At 33.8% G+C, this 24812-nt stretch overlaps 2 protein-coding genes and 1 long non-coding RNA gene across 5 annotated transcripts in view; 1 reads left to right on the top strand and 2 right to left on the bottom strand.

Annotated features, from left to right (window-relative positions):
- LOC100245360 (3-hydroxyisobutyryl-CoA hydrolase 1) overlaps positions 1 to 15084 on the top strand; it is a 63340-nt gene extending 48256 nt beyond the window's left edge. Inside the window, exons 9-14 of the mRNA XM_059741547.1 lie at positions 4 to 122; positions 255 to 315; positions 420 to 518; positions 656 to 757; positions 855 to 896; positions 14729 to 15084. Of these exons, the coding sequence (XP_059597530.1) occupies positions 4 to 122; positions 255 to 315; positions 420 to 518; positions 656 to 757; positions 855 to 896; positions 14729 to 14866 (561 nt within the window). The 3' untranslated portion in view covers positions 14867 to 15084. The remainder of the gene's footprint in view (positions 1 to 3; positions 123 to 254; positions 316 to 419; positions 519 to 655; positions 758 to 854; positions 897 to 14728) is intronic.
- LOC132254862 (uncharacterized) lies at positions 3112 to 5925 on the bottom strand. 2 transcript variants are annotated; one of them, XR_009467303.1, is made up of 3 exons: positions 3852 to 5925; positions 3647 to 3768; positions 3112 to 3462 (listed from the first exon to the last, which is right to left on the bottom strand). It is a non-coding gene; the product is annotated as an uncharacterized LOC132254862 (long non-coding RNA). The 2 variants fall into 2 exon arrangements; XR_009467304.1 differs by having other exon boundaries at positions 3647 to 5925.
- A 155-nt stretch (positions 15085 to 15239) lies between the features above and the next one.
- Positions 15240 to 23337, bottom strand: LOC104881242 (uncharacterized). 2 transcript variants are annotated; one of them, XM_059741548.1, is made up of 2 exons: positions 22067 to 23337; positions 15240 to 15686 (listed from the first exon to the last, which is right to left on the bottom strand). In XM_059741548.1, exon 1 carries the CDS (start codon positions 23201 to 23203, stop codon positions 22091 to 22093), a length of 1113 nt encoding a protein of 370 aa, XP_059597531.1. In that variant the 5' UTR covers positions 23204 to 23337; the 3' UTR covers positions 15240 to 15686; positions 22067 to 22090. The 2 variants fall into 2 exon arrangements, with proteins under 2 accessions (XP_059597531.1, XP_010658999.1); XM_010660697.2 differs by having other exon boundaries at positions 15240 to 15689; positions 22067 to 23336.
- Between the last annotated feature and the right edge of the window lie 1475 nt (positions 23338 to 24812).

Raw genomic sequence — 24812 nt, 5'->3', positions numbered from 1 at the left:
TAGGATCTCCTTTTATTGGAAACTGCACTGTCTGAGGCAGCTTCAGATACTTCAACCATTCCCAAGGTTATCAATAGATTTGCAAGGAAAACATTCCTAAAACAAGATAGTGCTTTTATGAGGTGATTAGTGCTGTTTATCCCTATTTTTGTTTTTCTTTCATACACTTAATAAAGAATGTTTATTGAGTTGGCAACACACTCTAGATGACATTCCTTGACATTTAGTGACCTAAATATACTTTGAAAAAATAGATTGGAGATTATCAACAAATGTTTCTCTGCAAAAACAGTTGAAGAAATATTGTTATTGCTGGTGAGTATAAATGTTAAAATTGTTTTCTTCCATTGTTTGAAGTATTAACCATATGATATTGCTTGAAGTATTGATTACACACATAATTAAACCTTCACTTGTAGCAAAATGAGGTTGCAAATGGAAGTGATGCTTGGATCATTGAGGCAATAAGCTCCATGAAATCAGCTTCTCCGACAAGCCTTAAAATTACTCTTAGATCGGTAGGACTATTATAAATGATTCTTCATTTTCATCGGGAATTTAAAACTTATTATTTATCTTATTCTTTCTAACTATGAATTTAATAAATAATTCTACTATTTGTCTTTAACAAAAGTTCAATTTGGTTTATGCTTAGATTAGAGAAGCACGAATGCAAGAACTTGAGGACTGTTTAGTCCGTGATTATTTTATTTGTTATCACATCATTCAAGGGATACACAGCATTGATTTCCTTGAGGTATTTGTCTATCTATCCATCTATCTATCTATCTATATATGTATATATAACTATTTTCATAGGTGGAACTACTATAACAAAGACTTTAATGTTTCAGGGTTCAAGAACAAAATTATTTGAGAAAGGCAAAAAGCCCAAGGTACAAAAAACTGCTATATTTGTTCTTTATAGAAAATACTTGGCACCATTCATATTTTTGTTATGATTGATTCTCAATTAACTTTCTGTTGATTTAATGGAAACATGTCTTGAATAATGTTTTTAGCAAGGACTTCATATATATTCTCCACATCCTGCATGCATTGCTTTCGCATTAATCATTGTCTAGAATTCTTAGTTTAGTGAAAAACAATCCAAATGGCTATAATCATGTACTCAAGCAAGTTCAGTAATATCTTATTGCATGAGAAACTGCACTCTATATTAGCTTGCAACAAGGATCTTTACTTCTATTCTAAAATGAACCAGGAAAAAAGATCTTTATAACAAGGATCTTTACTTGTGTTCTTAGAATGGGTTCCCTCAATCGACTCTCTAACAAGTCACAAAGTGTGGAACTTTTTTTATTTTTCAAATGTTAGAAAGTATGTCGGGTTATTATGTTTTTAGGAGAAGCCATTTTGAAGAATCCATTTGGACTATTATGTTTTTATTGGTAATGAATTAGGCTAACATAACATAGAAATTTAGGACATATTGGGTTTCAGGCAACGGATCGTGCCTTGGGATGCGTGCATCAGGATACGTGCCTCAGGATTTGTGCATCTTCAATGCAATCACAATAGATCAAATTAAGTCGTCTAATGGCCAAGTAATTCACAAACATCACTAGAACCTCATTGAGTATCAACTGCATCTTATTTAATCAGAACTACATAGAGAATCTATCAGCCGTTTAATAAAATCAAAACAGAAAGAATCAAAGTAAAAATTACCACTTTCTCTCTTGTTCTCCTCTGAAGCTTCTATCCACTTTGCCACTACTCCAGAAATAGTATTCTTAGCCCCTCATGGATGAGATCAAACTCTCAAAATCCATATTTTTACTGAGAAATAAGAGAAAGATATTTGGGAGTCACAATTGAAGATTTCACCTGGATGATAAGTAGCCTTTGTAGTGTGCTGCTTAATTGCACTTTAATATGTAGGATGATCACATTTTTAATACATGAGATGAATAGTGATTTTTAATGAGAAAGGAAATTCAGGAGCTCCCTAAGATGATCTACACTTCAGTGCATGGGGACTTGCTCTTCATAAAGCGACAAGACCATCATAGGGTCGTTTAGGAGGATCGCTATACACTAGGACAATTGTGATCATCTCTCGTTGTATACTGAGCTTCCCTCATTTTCAAATTAATGCACATTTACATCAGGATGATTGATTGTAATACACTAGGATGATTGATCATCCTTCCTAGATTCTGTGATTGCCTTTCATAGAGGTACGATTGTTCTCTCCACTTCTTCGGACAATTGACAGTACTTAAGCCCTCATCTCTTTCTTCCACTTGCTGCTTAGAATTAAGGGCAAAGCTTTGGCTCTTGTCTTTTCCTCCATCAACCCCATGCAACCTTGTTTCCTTGGAATTATCCTAAAATTCATCTCTTGCTTCTAGTTTGCTGCATTTTTCAGTTAAATACACATTGCCCCAAAATGAGACTCAACAAGTATTCAAGTTAAAAAGATCTTATTAACACTCAAAAGTATGGATAAAATCAAGATTTTAAGCATGAAAATAGTACAGTTTTGAGTGTTAATCACTCTCTTAAACCTAAATATTTATAGTATTTAGTAATAGAAGAGAATAATAATCACAACAAAAGTATAACCCTCATTTTCCAACAAAACTGCACAAGATGCTTTAATTAGAACATAACAAGATTTTTAAACTTCATGACACTTCAAAACTCAAATGTATTTATCACACTACAAGGAAAAAGGTATATGGTGACATTTATAACGAGTCACCATAAACATAAGGTGTCACTACAACATAGCGTCACCTTCTCCACTGACACCATAGAGGGTACCAATTGGTGACGTATTTGGAAGTGACACCAAAGTAGATAAATGGTGACCCATTCAAAAGTGACACCATATATTTCTAGTGATGATAGGGTGTCACATTAAATACATCATCTTTGAGTTATGATGTCACATTAAATGCATCACCTTTGAGTTATGGTATCACATCATTGTAAATTATTGTGGAATATATGATTGGTTTTAGTTGTTGATTTTTATAATGCTTATGAATTAATAAGATTAACCTGTTTATATTTTGTCCATAAATATAACAATCATATTATATTTAACTCATTTTTCTGTAATGTTTCTGGAATAACTCATAATACATTAATCATCTAATAATATTTGTATATCAAATGTTCACAAAAGGATAGTACGTCCAACATATCAAACCCATCAAAACTAAAAAAGAAGAGTGAATACATACCAAAACATGATTTAGAAATGTTAAAGATCCCAAGATTCATGTATACCTCCATTTCATAAGCATAAAACCGGCTAACCATAAAATGACATAGAAGTCCTATCTAAAAATCTAAATTTCTCAGTTGCAATTAAAGTAACGTTTATGTCCTACAACGTATGACATAAGAGTTGCATTTAAAAACCCAAAATCTTGTTGCCTTCTTCTTTCTTTTTATTCTCCATTTCACCCTCCCAAGAGTGTATACCTGCATTTCAAAATTTAATAAGTTTTAGAGATTTTTATTGAAGAAAATAAACATGGATCTATGTTATCATAAATGAACAAATCTAAGAATTAATTATTTTTTTTCAAATAGAAACATTATTCAAAGAATAAGCATTACTATACAATACCTATGGAAAAATTCATGTAGTAGCTAAGGGACTCACCATGCATGGTGATCATGATGCATCAAACATGATTCATGATTAGTTGTAGCACAAAAATAGCCCATTCTCCTATAATTTCATTGAATTCTACTTGAGAATATGTTTTTTTTTTTATTACCAAACTGAAATCAAATAAGAAAATAACATTAAAATGCATAACATTTGGAAGCCTAAAACTATGTACAATTCATTAAATAAGTAATACCTTTGAAGCAATAATTGTAGGATAAAAAATTATCTCTTTAATGAATCTCATAACAAAGTAGCCACATTCGAACCTTCCTTGTCTTGGACACTAATCGATCAATTATAAAATAACATTAGTACTCACATATATAAATGGTGCAAATGCATAAGCTAATGTGTAAAGAAAAATTTTTGGATGTCACCTGCACTAGTTGCTAAGATGGCTCCCTCTTAGATGTTTTCTTTGCAAATATTCGAAGAGCCCTATGTAAATAAGTTCAATGGGTACATTTTTAAAATAGGTAAATGTTATATGTTTTAATATATATAAATAATAATAAAAAATGTGTTTGAGGTGAATGTATTTTTTTTTATTTAAAAATAATACTATGAAAAATAATAGGAAGAACTTACATGTTTACGATATCCTTTAAGTCCTCACATGGTTTGTGATGCATAGGGTCAAGATAGTGGACTATCATTTTCCTTGGCTCAAGTACTACCTAAATATAAACCCTTTAAGTCCTCATATCTATTTCTATTAACAAAATATAAAAACTTTCCAAAACTCAACTACTTAAATATAAAAACAAAATCAAATAAAATATCTAGCTAATTGGATTTTAGAAACTAAATAAACTATAAATAAACTAAATATAAAAACTAAATAAAATATCTATGCCCATGAATTAATTGAAGAGGATAGAAAGACACAGAGAGAATATGGCTATGGTTATGATTTCCATCTTATCATTTCCTGTCAATACCACACATGCCCATTTTAAGGTTGGACACTACTTTTGTTGATGGACTTGGAAAGGGAACTTCAAAATTGAAAACATAAATAAACCCTTATGTAAAAAAAAATAACATTAAAATATAATTGAGCATTAAAATATTTACTCTCTTTCATCACTTTCATTTGAATATTAATAATCTCTTATTGAGATAGATACTTACAATTTAACAAAATAGAAATTCCTAATAATAAAAAATATAAAATTTTTATTTCTATTAACAAAATATAAAAACTTTCCAAAACTCAACTACTTAAATATAAAAATAAAATCAAATAAAATATCTAGCTAATTGGATTTTAGAAACTAAATAAACTATAAATAAACAAAATATAAAAACTAAATAAAATATTTATGTCCATGAATTAATTGAAGATGATAGAAAGACACAGAGAGAACATGGCTATGGTTATGATTTCCATCTTATCATCTCCCATCAATACCACACATGCCTTCCCGGATTGGTCCTTTTGGGGTTGGATACTCTCAACGAAATTCTATATCTCATTCCCACTTAGATACAAACAGAAAAATCATTCTTTTTTTTTTCCTCTCTCGTTTTTTAGAAAGGATGATTATGTGATAGTATATCTTAAAAAAATTTTGTACCTGTCATTCTCACACAAATACATATTAAAAAGTTTAGAAAACATGCACGCCACAATCAATGGAGTCTTTCCTTCTCTGTCGGTCCACTGCACCAAAACCATCATAGTTAGAAACCCATGACCTGTTTTGTTTGGTTTCCCAAAAGCACGTTTTTCAGAAGTCATTTTACGTTTCTAGAACAGAAAATAGGAAACAGAAAACATCTTTATATAATCCTGGAACCGGAACCAGTCTGGTCGTTGAGAAAAAACCCAAACAAGCCCTTAACCCCATCGAAATAGACTCAATCAACCACAATGGTTGCCGAGAAGCAAACCAAAAACTAGCGGGGAAAACACCCTACAATCAACTGGGCTTAAAACACAACACAAAAGATTTTCCATCATTTTCCAAAGCCATCTCAGTGACCAAACAAAGAGGCAATAATTTCAGCAATACCTCAAGGCCCGCGCCTTCTCTGGAAAGTGCTTGATCCCTTCAACGTTGCCATAAACGACTTGCTGATGAAGCAACTCGTCCTTGGATTGCTGTTGTCCCATTGAATCCAACCAAACCCTAAATCAATGATTAAAATTAGGGCAAAGACGAAGAGCTTCTTGTCTTGGTGAAATGATGAGAGAGAATGATCCACCTTCTGAAGAACTTTATGAGATATGGGGATAATTATTATAGAAATAATAATATAAAAAAAATGACGTAATTTGCTTAGCAGGGAAGAGAAAGAGAGAGGTTGGAGAGTTTTGTAATTTCATAGAAGTTTCCATGAATTTTCTTCTTTCCCATCATCATTAATTGGACGCGTTCCAAGTCAATGCTTCACAACCATACACACATATTAATAATGGATTTCCATCACTAATTATTATTATTGTTGGCTGTCTTTCAAAGATGTGAGGGATAGCTTTCTGTAAGCTGTTTGGTCGATTGAATTTTTATTGTACCTTAAAACAGTGAACCATTGATGTGTGGGAATAACGCGTTTTTTTTTTCCTGTTTTTCACTTTTTTTTAAGGACTTGATCATGTGTTTGGTTTAGATTAAAAAAATCAATTAATCTATAGTTTTTTCTTCCATACTAGAAGATTAAATCTAAATTTTTTTTCCCTACAACTCAAGAAAACACAATTCACAAAAACCATAATACAAAGATGTTGAAACAATTAATATAATGATATTAATAAAAGAAAAAAAAAAATGATAGATCCAAGAGATTTTAGGTTACCTGGGAGTCCACAAAGTGAAGAATGTCGGTTTTGAGCGTGTTGACTATGGATGGGTGAGAGAAAAGGTTGAAGAAGATCATGATTTTATATATAGGATTTATATATTGAGATTTTTTGGATTGTAGGTGAGATATGGAAACAATGGGATTTTTATATAGTATCCATCATTATTAATTCTAAAAGTGGGCTCATTAAGTTATTATACTTAAAAAAATTTATTTTATATGATGTCACTTCCCAAAAAATGACACTATAAATATAAAATTAATATCATCTAACTACCTCAATTGAAGATTTTTTATATGTCACCTTCATTAATTATAAACCCTATGGTGTCATTATTTTAAAAGTGACACCGTAAATAGTGACACCATAAACTATTTTTGTAGTAGTGTCATCAATATGCATCAATTTATCAAGTGATGAATAATCAAGAGATATCTAGTGTCTACCTTGATCATTTCAAATTACCTTTACAACTCATTCCATCAAAGACTCGAGTATAAAAGTTCTTTCTCATTGTGGCTATCAAAAGACTAACTCCCTTCAACTCGAGTAAGGTTATATCCTCTAACACATGTTAGAACTCACCTTTCTATTCCTTTTTTTCTTTTCTTTTTCATTTTTTTCCTTTTTTTATTTTTTATTTTTATTTTGGGTGGGGGGTGCGGCGGGGACAAACATGAACCAGCTAACATATTCTTCTTCTTCAAATTGGTAATCCCTTTAGTGGCTTAAAAAGGATTCCTTGGAAGCTCCTAATTATTCAATTTTGGGTACTAGGCTTTGGAGACCACTTATGGCCACTAACCCCTTGGGTTTCACCTTAAGCTCTTTAAAACAAGGTTCAATTTCCAGTTTATTTGCCCCATATCCTTTTCTTTTTTTTTTTTTTCAAGTAGGAGGCTCATTCCCCTTTCTCCTTTTTTTTTTTAGGTGTTCAATGCAGTTCACTCACACACACTCCTCAACAAAGACTCAAGGAAGCATTGGCCTCCTAAAGACACAACTAACGTAAAAGATGCTCAGTGTTCTTTGAGTCTTTCATAGAATTAAGTAGTAAAGAAAGAATTGAAACTCTTAAAGTTTCTAGCTAATGATCTAGGCATTCATCTCTTTAGCAAATTAAATTAATTCTTATGAATTCTGAAACACTTTTTCCCCCGAAAGAATCCTCAAAATGAAGAAAATTATTCTAACCTAATTTTAGGTCTTTTGTAAAGCATTAAAAAGGATTCTCAATATCAAGGATGCATGTTAAGACATTGCAATGAAAGAGACTGATATCAATAGGCAAAATTCTGAAAAAACAAAGAATCTAATTAGATGTTTAAAAAAAATGGTGGTACTTCTTCCTTTTCCCTTAACCTAAATTTCACAATGTCCTTATTGTGTACAAATCTCAGAAGTAAGAGAAAAGGTTGAAGTCAAAGGGAGTTACCTTTATCCCACTTTAGTAAATAAAGCTCCCTTAGGTGGTGCCTTGGTGAGAAAAATCTAATTTCTAACAGTTGCTATGCATGATAGTTTTTGTATTAGGAGTGCATTGATAATTTTTGCATGGACGTGTAATATGTTTTGATTGCTGCCATTTGTTTCACCTAGAATGGTTAAGAATCCAACAAAGTCGATCGATCATTTTCCCATCTGTTCATTAATCATTGCTCTTGTTTCACAAAAAATTGTTAAAGAAATAGGCAAAGACGATTGATTATTCATGATTGTTTCTTCATAACACTGAGATGATCACAGTGTAATGGGACAATTGAACATTATTGTGATCGTCTTGTCCCTGCTTGGTGCTCAATTTATCACGACTAGAACTGCTTCAAAATAGAAGTTTCCTTTTCATTCTCCTCAGTTACTTCCTTGCAACTCTATAAATCTACTCAGCATGCACATCAAACAAAAAAACAAAAAGAAAACCTATCCACCAAAAGAAACAAACTAAAAGAAATAAAATAAATGAAATGAAAGCTAAACTTACTCTCCACTCTTCAGCTCTTGGGGTCTTCAAGTGAGGCCTCCTGGACCTCCTTATACTTCTCCAGACCAAGTTTGAGCATCTGACCATTCACCTTGAATTCATTACTAAACTTGGGACTGAGGATGGTGACTGCTTCAAAGGGACCAACTTCTTTAAGTCCTATCCACTTTGATCTTAACTTGGAAAGAAATGAAGCTTTAAGTCATATAACAACCCCTTTTGATTTGGCTTGAACTCTATCCTCAAAATCATTTGATTATTGTAGAACTTGATCCTATCCTTCGTTCTCCTCTGGCATTCATAGTATTCTCCCCTTAAACTCCTTAAACTTCCAACTCATTCAAGTTATATTTTCTCATCATCCCAATCACAAATTCACTTTCTTGATCACCTAGTATGCATGATGCTCCAATTCTATGGGTAGATGGCATGCTTTCCCATAGACAACTCAATAAAAAGACATTCTAAAGTATCAACCAGATTCGTGGACCAATCCTTGTGGTGTTAACAAGCTTCATCAAAATGCCTGTAATATCCCTATTGTCCAACTCCACTTATCTACTCATTTGAGGATGGTAAGGTGTAGAAACCTTATCCTTACTCCATATTTCAACAACAGGTTTGCAAAAGGTTGATTACGAAAGTGAGAATCCCCGTAACTAATGATAGCTTTAGGTATCCCAAACCTAGAAAAGATATTCTCATTGAGCAATTTCAGCATCACTTCATGATCATTGGTCTTGCGTACAACAGACACCACCTAATTTGAAACATAATTCACCCCCACTAGGACGTATGAGTTCCCAAAAGAAGAGGGGTGTTAATTTTGAATTTTGCCTTAGTATCTACTGGAATTTGAATTTTGAAGTTAAATATTGTAGCTGGAGTCTTACACAAAATCAGCAAAATCCAAATATTTTCTTGTTTTTTATTTGGTCAAGATTTGGTTTCTATTTTATAGGAAGTAGTTGTTCATCATCTAGTAGCTTGATTTTCTGCTATTCTAATGTCATTTTAGTTACAAGCTCATGTATAAATTCAGCACTCTTCATCAATAAAATGTGTGTTCCAACAGCCCAAAAATATATATTCTGCATGAGTGTTTAATCTAATATCAACATTGTGGTATCAGAGCAGAAGTTATCTTGAGGGACCAGTGAGTTGAGTGAGCCTAAATACCTTGAGAGTGCCTAAACACCTAAAGACTCGTGAGGTGAGTGAAACCAAAACACCATGAGTGAACCCAAACACCTTCTAAAATCATCTAACAATGGAGGAGTCAAGTCTCACAGTTGCACCATCAATTCTTGATGGAGACAATTCTGAAACTTGGGCTGTTAGAATGACAATTCATCTACAAGCACTTGATGTTTGAGAAACAGTGGAAGAAAATTATGAAGTTCCTCCCCTAGGAGCCAATCCAACTGTGGCTCAAATGAAGTTGCATAAAGAAAGAAAGACAAAAAAGGTTAAAGTGAAGGGTTGCTTGTTTGCTGCAGTTTCACCATCAATTCTCATCAAAATCATGAAAATTGATTTAGCTGCAGAAATTTAGGAGTATCTCAAGGAGGAATACAAAGGAGATGAAAGAATCAAGAACATGTAGGTGATGAACTTGATTCGAGAATTTGAAATGGAGAAAATGAGGGAGTCTGATGTTGTTAAAGACTATGCTGCACAATTTCTTTCAATAGCAAACAAAGTTAGGCTGCTTGGAAAAGAATTTTCCAATGAGAAGATTGTTCAAAAGATATTGGTTACACTTCTTGAAAAATATGAAGCTACAATTTCCTCTTTGGAGAATTCAAAGGATCTGTCAACTATTATTATTACATTCTTTGGAGGTTGTGGAACAAAGAAGACTCATGAGACAAGGAGATACTGTAAGAGCATTTCAAGCAAGAATGCAGAAAAATGCAGGCCATAAAAATGGAAAGAAGAACAAGAAGAAGAACAACAAGCCAAATAGCAACAACCATCAAATGGAGTTTTTCCACCTTGTCCTCATTGCAAGAAGACAAATCATTCTCCACAAAAATGTTGGTGGAGACCAAATGTGAAATGCAACAAGTGTGGTAAACAAGGACTTGTGAAGAGGATTTGCAAAAATCAATAGTAGGAAGAAACTAGTGCAGTAGTTGACCAATGTCAGGAGGAGCAATTGTTTGCAGCAACGTGTTTTGCTAATAAAAACACCTCTGAAAACTGGCTTGTGGATAGTGGTTGTACAAACCACATGACAAATGATCAAGATCTTTTTAGAGAACTTGATAGAATAGCTATTTTCAAAGTCAGAATTGGAAATGGTGGGTATATTCCAATGAAGGGCAAATGAACGGTTCCTATCGAAAGCCAAACAAGTTTGAAACTCATTACTGATGTTTTGTTTGTGTCTGACATTGACCAAAACTTACTCAGTGTTGGACAGCTCGTTGAGAAAGGATTTAAAGTTTAGTTTGAAGATAGGAATTGCATTATCAAGAATGTTGAAGGCAAAGAGGTGTTTAACATAAAAATGAAGGGCAAGAGTTTTGCCTTGAATTTACTAGAAGATGAGCATGTTGTTGTTTTACAAGAAGATGGTACAACAATGATTTGGCATAGAAGGCTCGGGCACTTTCATCATGATGTTGTGCTCTACATGAAGAAAAATCAAATAGCTGAAGAACTTCCTGACTTAGAAAAAGATCTTCCTATATGTGCTACTTGTCAATATGGGAAGCAAACTAAACTTCCCTTTCCAAAGAAAACATCCTGGAGAGCAACCCAAAAACTGCAACTGGTGCATACTGATGTTGGTGGACCTTAAAAGACGCCATCCTTGAAAGGGAGTAAGTACTACATTGCATTTATTGACTTCACTAGATTTTGCTGGATTTATTTTCTGACCACCAAGTCTGAAGTAGCTGATGTATTTTGGAGATATGAGGCTAGGGTTGAAAACCAAAGCGAATGCAAAATCAAGGTTATAAGGTCAGATAATGGTGCGGAATACACATCAAAGAAATTTAACAAATTCTGTGAAGATGTCGGCCTTGTTCACCAACTCACTGCACCATACAATCCACAACAAAATGGAGTCGTGAAGTGGAAAAATAAAACGATTTTAGAGATGACAAGATGCCTTTTGTATGAAAAAGATCAACCTAAAAAATTTTGGGTTGAAGCTGCAAGTACAGCAGTATATTTGCTGAACAGATTGCCAACAAAAGCGTTAAAGAAGCAGACCCCTTTCGAAGCTTGGTTTGGTTATCAACCTAAAGTAATGAATTTGAAAACATTCGGTTGCTGATGTTTCTCTTTCGTTCCTAAGGTGAAAAGGGACAAGCTAGATAAACAATCAGAGATGAGAATTTTCGTTGGATACAATAACACTTCAAAGGCTTATAGAATTTACTTACCATAAACTAATAAAATTGTGGTGAGTAGAGATGTCAAGTTTTCGAGTACTAGCAAAACAAAGCACTTCAAGATTAAACTATACTTTCTAAGAGAGGTGCGGAAGGAAGGAGATCACGGCTAGTCTATTGCAACATGGAGAGTCAAAATGCCGATATATTCACTAAACCTCTTCCTAAAGCAAGGTTTGAGTTTCTACGTGGAAGACTTGGAGTTTGCATCTACTAAGTAAAGGAGGAGTGTTGAATTTTGAATTTTGCCTTAGCATCTACTGGAATTTGAATTTTGAAGCTAAATATTGCAGCTGGAGTCTTGCACAAAATCTGCAATATCCAAATATTTTCTTGTTTTTTATTTGGTCAAGATTTGGTTTCTATTTTATAGAAAGTAGTTGTTCATCATCTAGTGGCTTGATTTTCTGCTATTCTAATGTCATTTCAATTACAAGCTCATGTATAAATTCAGCACTCTTCATCAATAAAATGATTGTTCTAGCAGCCCAAAAATATATATTCTGCATAAGTGTTTAATCTAAGATCAACAGACCCCCCTATCCTCAAATAAATGATATTCCAAATTGTGTACTATATACGTATATGAACCAGGAAAGTATTAGTTCAATCTTCTAGAAGCTTAGATTGCAACTCAAAAACACTTAGCATTAATTGCTCTCAAAGATCTCTTAAGACAATTTTAGTCTAGCCTTTCCCTTGATTTAGAGAAGTTTGATCCATATGAGTGTGTGGATCTTCAAATAATGGGCATTTGGATTGGTATCATCTTTATTGAGATTGAAAATTTAGCTTGCATTGTTTGTTGAGATTTGGACTAACACTGCATGTCAAGCAGAGAAATAATGTTCCTTCACTGCTCAAAAAATGAATATACATGTATATAGGGGTGTGTTCAAATGTTTAGAATTTGTTTGACAAACTGTTTACATGTTTCTAGTGTTCTCAACTCTAACTAAAAAACTGGAAACTGATGTTTCAAATTCACCTTTTTCTTTACTTTGCCCATGTATTGGATGTTTTCCATCCTCTTCGATCCATATGGTCCTGGGAAAAGTGCAAATTGTTCAGATAGAACTGGCATTGATTCCGGAATTTGAAAATTTTCTGAAATCCTTTGACTAGTTATTTGTTTGAGTTTGCTTATGCTTAGATTTTTGGTCACTTCGATTTCTTATTGCCTTGAGTTACCCTTAGTCTTGCTGATGCTGCACGGTGAAGTAGCTAGTTATTTGTGGTATGAAAGTTATGCAAGAAGAAAAAAATTGGCTTATCTTGTCCATGGCTTACTTGAGCTAGCGACTTAAGAGTTTGGTTTAGCATTAGACTTAGGTGGTGTTTGTTTTTTTACTTAATTCTAAATAGAACATTAATACTTAATAGTATTAAATATTAGGTTGTTTGTTTTTGTAGTATTTTATTTCTATTAAGTATTAAAAAGTAAAAAAAACCATTGTGTTATTTTTTCTATTTAGAAAAAGCCACGTATTTTGGCTTTTTCTTTTTAGTAAAAAGTTTATAATAAGTCATGAAAAAGTAAAAAAACAAACAACCTAAATTTTAAAACTAAATGATTTTCAGCAAAAGGCCAAAAAAACAAACACCACCTTAGTTAACAACATTCTTAATCATTCGTTTCAAGGGGCATTTGAGGTTGGAAAACTACTTTTATTTTCCAAAACCTTCTACCATTTTTTTTATCACCTTGCTAGGTAGCAGAAGATGCAATGGGTTGAGCAAAAGATTTTGTATTTCTTGACTTTTCATTTAATTTTTCCATTTTAATCATCACCTAACTACTTACCACATCAAAAGGTTTTAAAATAAAGATAATAAAGGAGCATTAGTACTCTTTAGGGTTAGGGTCTTTTGCACTTAGGTTTCGACCTATAATTTCCAAAGCTAAAGATTGCTAGGTTTTTGTATCCTTTGTTGTTATTCAAAATTTTACTCCAAAAGGTTGAGTTGCAATTTATTCTTAATGCCACAAAGACCGTGCAATCTATGCACTATTCTTGAAGATTTTGCAATGAAACATCTATTAGGGATGATAATGGGGTTCAGAATGGGTCACTCCTTTCCCAATCTTGTTACATTTATATATTCAAAATAAATTTTATCTCTGCCCCAATTAAAAAAATTAAATAAGACAAGGCAAGGTGGGATAAAATAATACCTAAACCTGCCCCGGTTTAAAAAAAAAAAAAGATATATATATATATCAAACTCGTCCAAAACTTATTTATTTAAATTTCAAACCTGTCTCATTGGAAGCAGGTATTCAAAAAAATTCACCCCATTGTCATCCCTAACATCTATGCTAGCAATCCTCTTTAAACACACCTTGTCGATGGTAAATAACTTTAATTTTTAATTGACAAAGGCAAAAATGATGTTAGCATACTTTTCAAAATGGTTTTCTTTGTATAAAAACCAATTTTACAAAATGAATTTGTTGGTGGAATGGCTTGGAGTAAAGCTTTGGAAAAATGATATTCATGGACCTGAACTAGATGCCATGGGAGGTTATACTGTATCTCATAAGCGGTAGTTTCTGACAGTTGTACATTTACATCACATCTGAATGCTTGGATTGTTATATTGAGATTTATTGCTTGACAGAATTTTTGGGTAGACATTAGGGAATAGATATACTTTGTTTTGGGCTATTATAATCTCTTTAAAATCTCATATTGTACTGATTTGGTAAAGAAATGTTTTTGGGTTAGTCCTGGACCCCCTGGTCCTTTTGAGCTATAGGACATTCATTACACTAGTAGAGAAAAATATTCTTCCTTTATACATCAACCTCTTAAATTATAGTGCTTGAAAGTAACACATGAACTTGCTCTTTTCCTCTTTTCCAACAGTGGGAGCCTTCAAAACTGGAGCTAGTTAGCGATGAAATGGTTGATCATTACTTTGCCAAAGTTGAAGCTCCAGATATTGAACATTTACGACTTCCTGCTAGAAAAAATATACCCAAAGCATTGGAATCCAAACTGTAGCTGGATTGCAGAAGATGGTAGGGGAATAAGAGCTGTACACCCTGAATAAAATTGTCTCCAGTTAAGCTACTAAACTGTTGAGCAAGGAAATTGTCTTATCAGACTTATATGGTGTAATAAGGATTGGAATCTTATCTTATATCTCATATGCATGTGTACCATCTAATTCAGCAATTGAACACTGGATGTGAATGATAATAAATGGTACTCCTTTCCAATTGCTTTTCCAGTTAGCACTAAGTGCAGTGTATAGTTCTTAGAGATGTAATTTAGAAAATCCATTCCAAGAGTGCCTCCATGGGCCAAATATTTGTGGGCTCCAACGAAAAATTACAGAAAAATAGTAAAGATATAGCACACTAGAGATTATAGCTGCAACCACAATATATCTAGATATTGTAATATATATCACCAAAATATTCAACCAAAAAAAAAATTTATAATCATATTGAATGTTAAGCAAGTAGAAAGCCAAAAATAAGCACTCAAAAGTGACAATAAGCTCCAAACATAAGTATTAACCTTACAACCTACTAATCAAAACACTTCACAAGCCCAAATGGGAGGATTGCTCCCCCTTTTATATCTGTCAAATGGTGGTATTGTTGCTGCCTTTCAAGCCCAGATTTCTTCTTCTTCAGTGGTGGTAACCAACAACAATATTGGATCTTGATTGATGAAAGGGGTGGTGGTCAACTTTAAATTCCAGCAAGGTGGAGGAGGTGGGTGACAATACTGGTGGTGCTCTCCTTTGAATGTTCGTGTTGCTTCTTCAATTCTCCTCCTCAACATTGACCTTCCTTTCAATAGTCTTCTCGCACTTCTATAAGCAAGGCAAGAACCAGATGAAGAGACAGGAGAAATCATGAACTAAAAGACAAGATTTGGTAGTTGGTGTTGAGGGCAAATTTTGACACCAGGATAGATATACAGCTATAGCATAGTCATGAATAATCGATAAGGAGAAGGATGTATTGAAATCATATCAATAAATGTCAAATAGTAGTAGAAGGTGAGAGTTTTGTAGCATTTGTTAGTTGGGTACTGAGATGTTGTATCAAGATAAAATCAGTACTTTTGTTGTGGTATCAATCCCTGACAATGTAGTTGAGTTTTATTAATTTCCTCCCAATCTCTGGCAGTGTAGTCGAAATAAAATCAAGTTCAGTTCATATTTATATTTAATTTTCTTTTTTTATTAATTTTTTAAATTTTCATTTAGTCTTATTTACTCTTTTTTTTTCTTTTTCAATTCAAAATGTTTCACCCCTCCCCTCCATTTTTCTTTTTCTTTTATCTTGATTTTTTATTTTTCATTTTTTGCCTTTATTTGCATTGGTGGAGAATCCTAGCCCACAAAACAATCTTCTAGAAATGCTTTATTTTCAAGACAATCTTTTGTACATCTAAGAAATTACAACTCAATCTTTCAGATGTTCATCATAGTGAAGAAGTATTGCAACCCAATCTTTGACATCTTCATCATCAATGAACGAAAAGATTAGAACTCACACACATTCATACAATAAGAGTAATCGTCATTTTTTTTATCAATATAATCAGAGTAGTCATCATGGATTAGTGGGAAATCTTAAGTTTTGTGGATCGGTAGGAAATCTAAATTCACAAAACCATCTTCAATTCATATCCAACCCTACTGTCCAATAAGTCTAAAGCTCATAATTATCTTCCAAAATCTCCATATGGGCTTCCATCTCATTTAAAAAATGCTTGCACAAAAAGGACAGCTTGACTTAGTGGAAAAAGAATGGGAAAGAAGGAATAAAAAACTACTCCTGGAATAAATTCCAGAGAGGAAGTATCTAAACAAATAATTTTATTGAATGAATAATGAACAAATAATTGTTTATAATCCTAGGTACTTATAGAGCTAATCCTAATTCTAAATATAATAGGAAAACAATCCTTATCATAATGGAATTATTCCTAATAGGAAACATAAACTAGAATCCTAAATAAAGCAGAAACCAATATGATAAATCCTAGTCAGAATATAAATAAAGCCTATTCAAAATAGGAAACTTGGATATATGGCAACCTATTCTAATTGTAATTGCTAATTCCAAAACAATTATATTTTACTACACTAAAGGGGCCTGGCCTTAGTATTCTTAAATGCTTCTGCATCAGTTTCTCCAGGTAGGGACTCAGCTTCGACACATATATTTCAGTCATTTCATCCTTCTCAACTATGTTCAGCAAGCCATATACTCTTACTATTGTATCTCTTCAAGGACAGTGTTTTTGCTGTCAGCATCATCTTTTTCTGATTCACATCACTCATGCCGTCTATTATGTTAATGTGGTTGTTTTGGAGGTATTAGCATCTTCTTCCTTACGAAGCTAATGCAAACTTCTTTTCATCTTTGTAGAATGAAAATGTACAGGGTTTATTGTGATGAAACATGCCTTTGTCATATAGCCACATTCTTCCTAACAGAATGTGACAAGCATCCACAGGCACAACATCTCACCAAGCATCATCATAAATAACATCCCTCATAGTAAACTTCACTACACAACAGGAAATAACTAACATCTTTTTTCCCTTTTGAAACCATGCAATTTTGCAATGGGTAGTATGCTATTCAAAGGGCAACTTCACTTTTCAACAATCTCTTTTTGAAACAATAATCTCATTACCACCAAAGCACCTAAATATAGGTTTTCCTGTACCTCACAATTCCTTCTTTTTGGCCATGAAGGCATGTTGTAGGGCATCTTCCAAGTTGAACAAACAAACCACTTCCATTTCATCTCTAATTGATTCAATTCAAGCCCACAAAGTAACAAGATGTCATTCGTTAATTACTCTCATCTAAACCAACCGGAATCGAGAGATTATTAAACTCAAAAGTCAACTGAAGTACCTCTTTGTTTCAATGAGTGGAGTCACATATACAACTCATAGAATAATACACTGGGAGGAATTGTTTCCACATCTTTGCTTTCATATGTTCCCATGTGTTGATTTCCAGTTTGCTTGTTGAAGATGTTGCTCTTTAACTCTCTTCCACCATTGAAGTGCAGTACCCTCAACCTAAGCTTTACAAAAAACAACTCTCTATCCAACCATAGATTTTCACTCACATAGTTCTCCAAACTTGCTTCCCAATCCAAATAATCTTTAGCGTGAATCATCTATAAACAAATCAACAACTTCGATTCTAATTTCTCCCTTCTCCAAACCAAGCGCACAAATCAATTTATCTCTCAACCGACTCCACTCTTTGCTATCTCTTTGTCTGGCATCATGGAATCGTTTTCTTCTACTTCAAAAGTTTTATCCTCATGACTACCTTTCAGTATGTCCAAGCATTTACAATTGCCTTCTGGACTTTCCATATGTGCTTCCTTTATTTCATGTTGTTGAAGCCATCTTAGTCCTTTTTCATTGCTGGTTTTGGTATTCTCTTTCACCACACCTCTACCACATCCAAACATAGTAGAGATCTATGGTTTTTTTGGACTTTTGATACCAATTTGAGCAGCAGAATAAGAAAGGGAAAGTGAGAATAAAGAAAGGAACAAAAAACTGTTCTTTTATAAATTCCAGAGAGTTTCTAAGCAAATAATTTAATTGAATGAATAATGAACAAATAAGTGTCTACAATTTTAGACTAATCATGATCCAAAATATAATAGGAAAGCAATCCTAATCATAATGAAATTATTCCTAATGAAACCAATATTGATAAAAAAAAATGAAATTATTCCTAATGAGAAACATAAACTAGAATTCTAAATAAAGTAGAAACCAATATAACAAAATCATAATATAATATAAATCAGGCTTAATTAGCATAGGAAACTTACCAATATAACAAAATCATAATATAATATAAATTAGACTTAATTAGCATAGGAAACTTAATTGAATAACCTAATCAAATTCCAATTCCTAATTCTAGAACAATTCTATTTTTATCACACCAACACGGTCTAAATGCTCCTGCAGAGCAACCATATGCCACATTTTAGCTATCTTAATTTCCTTGCCTTACTTTTAGACCACAATCTCCACCATCTCCAAGCATGAATTTTTTTTTTTCTTTTCCTTTTTATTTTTTTAAGAAAGAAAAAAAAAGGAAAAGAAAATAAGATGAGGAAATGTCGTTCATACAGCTCCAACAACAACTTAATACAGTAAAAAGAATCAAATTAATTCTCTAGCTACAATAGTGTGTGCAACTACACCTTCAAACAAACTTCAAGCTTTTTTTTTTTTTCTTTTTTCCTTTTTTTTTTTCTTTTTTTGACAAGCAAGCAAAAAGATATATTAATAGCCCCCATGAGCAAGAGTGCACTAAAGTACATTGGTCGTAGACATGGGCATCAAAGGCAAGATTGAAAAAGAGAAAAAGAAAAGCAAAAAAAAAAAAACTCCCATTACATAACACCAAACCAATTGACTAAGTCTACCATAGACATTGTCGCTTCATTTAACCCCACCCTCACCAACTCCAAAATAAACATGAAAAAGAGAATTTTAGCATTTGATGCATTTATACCATGTCCCCGAAGGACCTCTTATTTCTCTCCTTCCAAACAGTCCAAAAAAATGCATAAGGCAACAACCCGCCATGCTTTCTTTCTTCTCTTCCCCACAAAAGATCTCTACCAACTTAAAAGGGTCTCTTTAGTTGAAATTGATATCACTAGTTCCACCCTGAACAATGAGAAGACTAGTGGCCACAAGATACTCGTCTTGGTACAACGAAGAAATAGGCAATCGGCTGATTCTTTCTAGTTTTTACATAAGAAGCATCTATTCAACAAGGTTCGACCCCTCTTTTTTCAACTGAACTATGGTAACGATGCTAGTTGCTTTCCCTACAAAAAATCTCCCTTTCATTGATATATAAGGGTTCCAAATAGTATCTTTCAAGAAGAAATCATATCTCATCATCTAATAAGAGTATAAGGATTTTACTATAAAACATACCACTCTTCAATCCTAAGCAAACCACCCTGTCCCCACCATTTTTGCTTACAGCTTTCGTTTGTAATCTTAAGAGAAATTCATCCATTCTTTCGAACTCCCACTCATGTAATTGTCTAACAAAACAAGGGCTCAAACATCCCCTTGCTTCTACTACTCCAACACATTTGCCACCTAAGAGTTCTTTGCAATGGCAATAGTAAAAAGAGATGTAAAGAATCACTCAAAGCTGACTCACCCCACCACCCATCCTTCAAGAATTTTACCCCCCATCCATTCTCCACTATGCAACAAGACCTACTTTTAACAACATCCTATCCTTCTCTACTTGCCTTCTACAAGCCCATTGGCCTATCCTTTACCTTGCATGACCTTCATCCCCCTGCCTCTTCCCTAAGTTCCCTACTATAACCCTTTTCCAAATAGGGTCCCTTTCCGTTGCAAAACTCCAAGTCCATTTGTTAATCAAGGCCTTGTTGAGCACATCCAAACTTCTAATACTAAGACCTCCCCCTTTTTTCTCCATGTCGACAATTGACCAATTAACAATAGGTGGTTTGACTTCTAATGATCACTCCCAAAAAGTCTCTTTGAATCTTCTCAAGCCACAAGCTCGCTTTTATTAGGTGGCTCTAGCTAGTTAGTGGTGTTTTCTATAAGCTTGACATCGAAAAAGCTTATGATCATGTTAGTGGGATTTCCTTGTTGCTGGCATGGAAAGGATGAACTTTGGCCCGAAGGGGATAGGATGGATAAAATGATGCATTTCCTCAACCAGATTTCAATTCTTGTTAATGGGACGCCTGCTGGTTTTTTTTTTCAAAGTTTTAGGGATTTGAGGTAGGGAGTTCCTCTTTCCACTTTCTTGTTTGCCTTGGCCATGGATTCTCTTAGTTGCCTTTTGAAAAAGGTGGGAAAGAGGGGGTGTCATCTTGGGATTCAAGGTGGGAGGATGAGGTAGAGGGGGGAAGAAGGTGTTTTATCTTCTCTTTGTGGATGATACTCTCATCTTTTGTGATACTAGCCAATAACAAGTGTCATCCCTTAGCTAGACTCTAGTGTGGTTTGAGAGAGTTTTTTAACTAAGAATTAATTTGGAAAAAAGTTAGCTAATTCCAATAGAAGGTGTATCAAATGTGGAAGAGTTAGCTTTAGTGTTGGGCTAGGGTTACCTACCACATATTTGGGGCTTACTCTATGTGCCTCTTTTAAATCAACCATGGTGTTTGATTTGGTGGTAGAGAGGTTTCAAAGAAGACATGTATTGTGGAAAAGACAATATCTTTCAAAAGGAGGGAGACTAATCTTAGTTAAAAGCACTCCATTAAGGTTGGCGATTTATTTCATTTCTTTGTTCGTTATTCCTAAGGTGTTGACCCAGAACAAACATGCTAGGCTTCCCACTTGGCCATCAGATTTGCTAAATGCCTCCAAGCATCAAAAAAGGAGGGTGAATTCCAAAAATTTGAATATCCTTATGGCTGCTTAAAATGAATATAAAGCCATTCTCAAAACTAATGCTGAGATCCGCAATAGTTGCACTAGTTGGCTCAAAGACAAGATTAAAAAAGGTGGAATCATAGGTTCTTACTGAACCATCCTTAATTGCAGGATCTTCTACATTAGGTGAAACTCTTAATTTAAAAATAAAACTCCACTCCCAAAAATAGCATGTAAGACTTCTGCTTCTCTTAAACAGATTAGAAAAAGATCAGTCCCTGAGCTCTTACATTATGGCTCTAGCAAGAAAGAATCTCAAACTATTATGAAGAAAAATTCTAGTGTTTGAAACTTGAAATTTTTTTCATCTTACCAACATATACAACCAAGGAAAATAAACAAAAAGAATTCTGATTGTGAAATTTACTAAACATAAATTCAAGAAAAAAATAAAACAGAATAATATCTTTGGAGGTACTACTGCAAATTGCTTATCCAGAATTGAGTTAGTTCTCAAGTAAACATTTTCTTACCGAAATTTAAATGTTACTCATTTACAGACCTAGAAACAAAAGATCTAATAATATGAATATTAGATATTATTAATTAAAAAAAAAAAAAAACCTCATCTACAACATCACTAATGTTAGTAGATAAGATGATTTCTACTTGAAGCTAATCATTTTTAGAACAAATATCATTGAACAATAAAGATACAAATCCTTTTCCAAATACCCATATAAATCTAATGATACTCAAGAATAGACAACAAAATTTTTTAATAATACATGTCTTACTTAAATTGTAGCTGCAAGCCCCACTCAAACTGAAACTGCTGACCGGGGCAATCCCACTTTATTACTTTGGTAAATCTCCCACAGCTCTGGGATCTTCTTTTCATAACTGGACATAAAAACTTTCAAGAATTGATCTTCAGGGATTATCAATGCCCTCCCCATACTCCTTCTAGTCACAAGACCCTTTTCAATCAGAAGCTGAAGGACACGAGACCTGGGGACCACTCTCTTCTCAAAGCTAAGGAAAAGCACAATTGGGTACTTGGAAATATCCTCTGGCATCCAATGCAACTCATTCATAAAAAAATCCAAGGATTTCTTGATCCTTGCTTCTGAGGAGTTCATAAACTTGGGCTGCTTCACAAATAACGCTATAACCTCCTCCTCCCCCCAACCAAAACTCCTGAAGACACTCACTTTTGACTCCCATTTTGCCTTCTTCATTCCACATAATGTGCACACCCCATGAATGAACATCAAACCGTTTTCATCAAACCCCATTTCCTTAACCCTCTTAAGGATGCCCTTAAACGCACCAGTATTGAACGACAGTGTCCGCGGTCGCAAGATCAGCATCCGCAAAATATTCGACTCCGGCACGCCATGGCTTCGCAGTGTCTCAATGTTTGGCACCATTTTTTCAGAAAACTTGTGGACGACCCAAGTGCCGCGCTTGGCAGTGAGGAGAGACGCGATTTTGTGATCGGTGGGTAAGACCTTTTTGAGGAAGGAAATGCAGGGGATGATTTGGTTCTGCAAGCTTCGTCTGAGTATCACAGGGTCGGCGGAGACAATGTGGACGAGGGCAGAACCAGAGACCCCATTATTGGAAAAGAATTGAAGCTTGGGTGCGAGGGTTTTAACTGGGTCGGCTAAGAGGAGAGAAGGGTGCTTGGAGACGATGGTGGCGATGTGAGTTGGGGTGAAACCGTAGCTTTTGAAAAGTTGGACAACTAAATCGGGCCTGGTGGTGGTTTTGATGTTGAGTTCCTCGGCGACAGCGACGGCTGACTCGCGGGCAAAGCCCAGGGTATTTGTGAGGTAATCTACGGTGGAGGTGGCGGTGGCGGAGGAGAGCGGTCTGAAGGAGAAGATGCGAAGAAGAGTTGAATTGGAGTTGAGGAGAAAACGGAACATTGGTGAATAACTACAAGGAATGGAGTTTAGGAAGATTTTGGTGATTCACAGGGCAGGGATTTGCAGAAACATGCTTCAAAATGACACTCCAACCTGTCAAAATAACCTCTCCCGAAATTACCTTTCTTTTTCATTTCCCATTTTTTTGTTTTTTTTGTTTTTTTGTTTTTTTGTTTTCCAAAAACAATTTTGTCCTTTTTTATTTTCTCGGCCTCCAAACACGAAATCTTTCCACTTAAATCCTCCTCTTTATGTCACCATTTTTCTATAACACATCTACTCATTCTCACTCCAATATTCTTTTTTATTAAATTTTATTTATTATGAATTTAACTAAGATTAATTTGTCATTAAAAAAAGTTTTTTTTTAATTAGGGATTATTCTAAACCTCTTAACCAAATATCCATTTTTAAAAAGCTAATTGTGGACCTCGCATTTCGGCTCAATGCGTTTCCCACTCGATGGCGAGCTTGATTTTCATTTGAAAATTTGATTTTTTTATTGTTTAAGAAAATGACTTGGAGTCGCCACTTATTTTTGTTTTATTTTTAAAGGGTAAACAAAATAAGAAAGAAAAACCCTAAGTGTGACTCCTTATTTTGGAAAAGGTGGTCTGTGAAAAAAAACCGGATCGGGTTCGGGGGTCAGGTTACTCATCGGGAAGGTACGGTAAAGACCGTAGCACCCCTCTAAGCCCCTAAAGTCGGGTCTCTACTAATAAAATGAAGTCGACGTGGCAATCAATAAGAAAGTCAATGGATGCCTAAGTCAAATCATGCACATATGAAAATCGGAACATGCATAGAGAATGATCGAAATGAAAGTGTATGCGTACCTGAGCCACGAGCCACAATGCGCTATCAAGAAACGGGATTAGTACACAATTAACGAATACGAATTATAGCTCATGCATATCGGAGCGCAAAATGTAGATCAAGCAAAATATATCAAGCACAACAGTTGACAATCAATAGGGATCAATCATATGGCCCCCCTCCACCAAAGCCCAATTTATTGTTCATGAACTAGTCTCACAAATTCCGTGTTTTAGAATTATGAAGAATTCATTATTGCTTATGTAAAATCAAGAAGATCAGAAGATTATTTAAGAACCGAAATGGAATTAAAACTATTGGAGTGAAAACTTGATTTTGGATATTTATTTGGAAATCGGAGTCTCGAAAATTATTTGAAGATTGGAGTCTTGAGAATTAAATTTAAGAATTGGAATTTTGGATATTAAATTTGAAAGAAATTAGAATTTTGGAAATTGGAAATTAAGTTCCGAATTTTGAATTTTGAAGAATTGTTTAAAATGGAATTTCGAAATAAATAACTAAAATAATAATAATTAAATAGATTAATGTGAGTATTGGAATTTTGAAATTAGAAATTAAATCAGAAGTCGGAAATTTTAATGAGTTGTTTAAAACGGAACTTTAGAATAAATAAATAAAATAATAATAATTAAATGAACTAATGTGAATATTGAAATTTTCAGAAATAGAAATTTAATTCGGAAGTCGAAAGTTTTAAATGAATTGTTTAAAATAGAATTTTAGAATAAATAAATAAAATAATAATAATTAAATAGATTAATGTGAATAT

Source organism: Vitis vinifera, chromosome 13 (assembly GCF_030704535.1).
Source record: "Vitis vinifera cultivar Pinot Noir 40024 chromosome 13, ASM3070453v1".
Classification (NCBI taxonomy): Eukaryota; Viridiplantae; Streptophyta; class Magnoliopsida; order Vitales; family Vitaceae; genus Vitis; species Vitis vinifera.
This window is presented reverse-complemented; position numbering and strand designations above follow the sequence as displayed.